General features: G+C 38.3%; 1 protein-coding gene across 1 annotated transcript; it reads right to left on the bottom strand.

Moving 5' to 3' along the window:
* Nucleotides 1–721: 721 nt before the first annotated feature.
* On the bottom strand, nt 722–3,422 carry LOC118405590 (suppressor of cytokine signaling 7-like). The gene is made up of 3 exons (XM_035805140.1): nt 3,290–3,422; nt 2,461–2,629; nt 722–1,397 (listed from the first exon to the last, which is right to left on the bottom strand). The coding sequence occupies exons 1-3, from the start codon at nt 3,419–3,421 to the stop codon at nt 988–990; spliced, it is 711 nt and encodes a 236-aa protein (XP_035661033.1). The 5' UTR covers nt 3,422; the 3' UTR covers nt 722–987.
* Between the last annotated feature and the right edge of the window lie 114 nt (nt 3,423–3,536).

Genomic DNA, 3,536 nt, shown 5'->3' with positions numbered 1-3,536 from the left:
ATACACTATGTGTCATATAAGTCACAGTAGAAAAAGGGGATGCAAAATTGAGGCTACTTTCCTATGTGTTCTTAATTTGTGGGTTTTAAACCAAAATATATTTAGACTTCCTACTTGACATCTTAATGGAAATATGTTGCATATCACTTTTTAAGCCAATAATAAATTTCAAATTATCATATGTTGCTACACGCCATCAAGCAAAAATACAGCACTGAGTCACTAAAAAATACAAACCACAAACCATAGCATCCAGGCAAAATTTGGCAAAGTATTTCTTATCAGATTGACAACACATACATCGTACTTTTGCTAGTCTTATAAAGATGATGTATTGCCTTGATTTATATATTTCATAAATATATATCTTATTAACATAATGTTACACAGGTATATCAGGTAACAGCTGGTTTTGAAATTTCAATTTCCATGAGAATTATTTGATTCATTAGTTTTGTTTGTAGAATTTCAGCAGAAAAAAATGGCATCTTTTTTCTTAATATTCACATACTGTAAATGCAGAAATGTTCTCGGTGGATTAATGTTCGCGGTTTTCGCGGTGACCACTTCACCGCGAATTTAAAACCACCGCGAACATTTTTCTATTATGATATTAGACTGCAGTCTATAGTGTTACCGCGAACTTAAATCCACCGCGAAATGTCCTTTTTCCCGCTACCGCGAAATTAAATCCCCGCGAACTTAAATACATTTACAGTAATTCATTGATCTTGTCCTTTCACAAAGAGAGTAAAGATAATACCATGACAATTCTATATATAATACAATATATTTCAATCCATGTATGGATTGAAATACAACGATGCAACAAGTGGACCTTTTTCTCAATGGCCACACAGCTTATTTCAGTAGGCATTTCTTTTACATATACAGCAATTCAAAACTATACTTTACAAACCTTTACAATTCTTATACTTTGAGCTAATCCCACATAGAATGTGTCTAGATTCAGGAACTTTACATCCCTTAGTACAGCCCTTCTCTCTGGTCTTCCTCATCTTCATCAGAATCATCACCACTTTTCTGTTCCTCTTTCCTCTTCCTCTCATCGAAGAAGGTTTCCTCCTCGATATCATAGTACTGACAGTCTGTCAGGTACACTTTCAGGCCCTTGGGTAGGGGCAGGAGATCGATGTGGTCGATGCGGACTTGTTTACGGATGACAAACCTACATATGTGCTGTAGGGTCTTCAGGTTCTCAAAGCGAGAGATGGGCTTGAGGAGTAGGACGGGGACCGGCGGGGAGCCGAGGGCGCGTGCACGCAGGTAGTACTGGAACTTCCCTGTGTTGGAGTGCAGCATGGCGGTCTCTATGAACTCCACGATGGAGGGCGAGCATCCGTGGGACTTGGGCTGTGACCAGAAGCTGAACACACCTGCAAAACCAAACAAGTTGTTCTTAAGTCAATACTTCTGCTAGCTTTGCTCTTGATAATGTTGTTGAGCCTGTCACACAGTCAACGAGCTTTTAGTAGTTTTACTGTATTTCTTGATTGAAGTCAGCCAAATTTGAAAACGTTAGAGACTTCAGCATATACTGTAAATGCAGAAATATTTGCAGTTTTCGTGGTGACCACTTCACCGCGAACTTAAAACCACCACGAACATTTTTCTATAATGATATTAGACTGCCGTCTATGGTGTTACCGCGAAATTAAAACCACCGCGGAAAGTCATTTTTCCCGCTACCGCGAAATTAAATCCCCGCGAACTTAAATGCATTTACAGTATTACTTGAAAATTAACTCCATCACATATGTGCACACTGGACAGGGCAGCTGTGACCAGAAGCTGAACACACCTGCAAAACCAAACAAGTTGTTCTTAAGTCAATACTTCTGCTAGCTTTGCTCTTGATAATGTTGTTGAGCCTGTCACACAGTCAACGAGCTTTTAGTAGTTTTACTGTATTTCTTGATTGAAGTCAGCCAAATTTGAAAACGTTAGAGACTTCAGCATATACTGTAAATGCAGAAATATTTGCAGTTTTCGTGGTGACCACTACATTTTTCTATAATGATATTAGACTGCCGTCTATGGTGTTACCGCGAAATTAAAACCACCGCGGAAAGTCATTTTTCCCGCTACCGCGAAATTAAATCCCCGCGAACTTAAATGCATTTACAGTATTACTTGAAAATTAACTCCATCACATATGTGCACACTGGACAGGGCAGCTGGGGGACTTGGAAACATTGGCAATTGTGTAGTAATCAAGAAAAACCATATGTGTGGGACATAATAAACAAATGAACAGCCCAATTAACTGAGCTAATATCGTTAAAAACATAAGACTTCGGACATAAGTCTGAGACATATTCTTCAATGGCTTATTGTTCAATGGTCGCCTTTGGATGGTGCCCTCACTTCCTTTGTTACTTTTCTTTGAGAACTTCAAACAAACAAACAAGATTTCTTGGATAACAGATAAGTTCAGACCTTTGCTGTGTTCTATCCTGGTGTGATGAGTCCCTCCCCGTGCCCTGAAACTCAGGCTCAGGATGTAGCGGTCGTCAGAACTGTCACGGACAAGGAAGGAGCCGTCAGGCTTCCCAGCAAGCTTTGTTTCTGCATCGTCCCAGTTCATAGGACCCCAGTACCAGCCACACTGCAATATCAGACAAATCAGTCTAATCAGAATCAGTTTGTCTACAAGAGTTTTAAATCTCTGGTAGGAATGGTCAAGTTTGGTAACAGTAACCAAAAAATAGCTGCATACATTTTTCATTTTATAACACACACTCAAATACATGTATCTGTCAGTGGGAAGATTTATGAATGACTGTCATTCACAATACATGTAGTACAAATTACAAAATCTGTGCCACAATGGTGATCAATTAAGTACAGCAAGCACAGAAGCAATTAAACAGGAACTACTTATCAACCATGGAGGACTTGCACTTGACAAAACTTGACATTAAGCATAGCAAGTATATACAAGTGCAGTATATATAATGTAATAAAAATGTCCATCTCAGAAATTTCTACTTTACATTTACATACAATTACTACATTGTGTACCTACTATATATGTATATGGCAGGAAATCTATCTATGCATGCTAAACAAACTGTATATCATCACTATATGCATGTATAAATCACTTGTATGAAAACATATAAATGGATATACTGTTCACTCAGTCTGACGGTATATACGTTGAATATTCAAACAGATGGAAACACAAACAACATTTCTCTATGCAAGGCAGGGCAATCATAGATTCTGAAACAATTATCATCACCACCATAACTAAGATACTAACCCTCTCCAGTTCCTTCAGACTTCTGGCGAACTCCCGTGGACTTCCTTCCACAGGGGGCAAGTCTTCCTTCTCACCTAGTAGGAGGCAAAAAGTATAAATTTTAGTTGCCAAAATTACTCTGTCCTTTATCATGTATGTAATTCTCTAAATTTGAATGTTATACTTGTCTAATGACCCCAAGGTCAAGCATCACTGCTTTGTATTTGTGTAAATGTAAATCTTAAAGCTGAATAAGATAACATGTCAG

Source organism: Branchiostoma floridae, chromosome 18 (assembly GCF_000003815.2).
Source record: "Branchiostoma floridae strain S238N-H82 chromosome 18, Bfl_VNyyK, whole genome shotgun sequence".
Taxonomy (NCBI): Eukaryota; Metazoa; Chordata; class Leptocardii; order Amphioxiformes; family Branchiostomatidae; genus Branchiostoma; species Branchiostoma floridae.
This window is presented reverse-complemented; position numbering and strand designations above follow the sequence as displayed.

Excerpts from the sequence above, each read along its gene's own strand:
- LOC118405590 (XM_035805140.1), bottom strand. The coding sequence starts at position 3,421 with ATGATAAAGGACAGAGTAATTTTGGCAACTAAAATTTATACTTTTTGC. Across the intron at positions 2,630-3,289 it reads GTCTGAAGGAACTGGAGAGG|TGTGGCTGGTACTGGGGTCC; the intron begins GTTAGTATCTTA and ends CTGATATTGCAG. Across the intron at positions 1,398-2,460 it reads CAGGATAGAACACAGCAAAG|GTGTGTTCAGCTTCTGGTCA; the intron begins GTCTGAACTTAT and ends TTGGTTTTGCAG.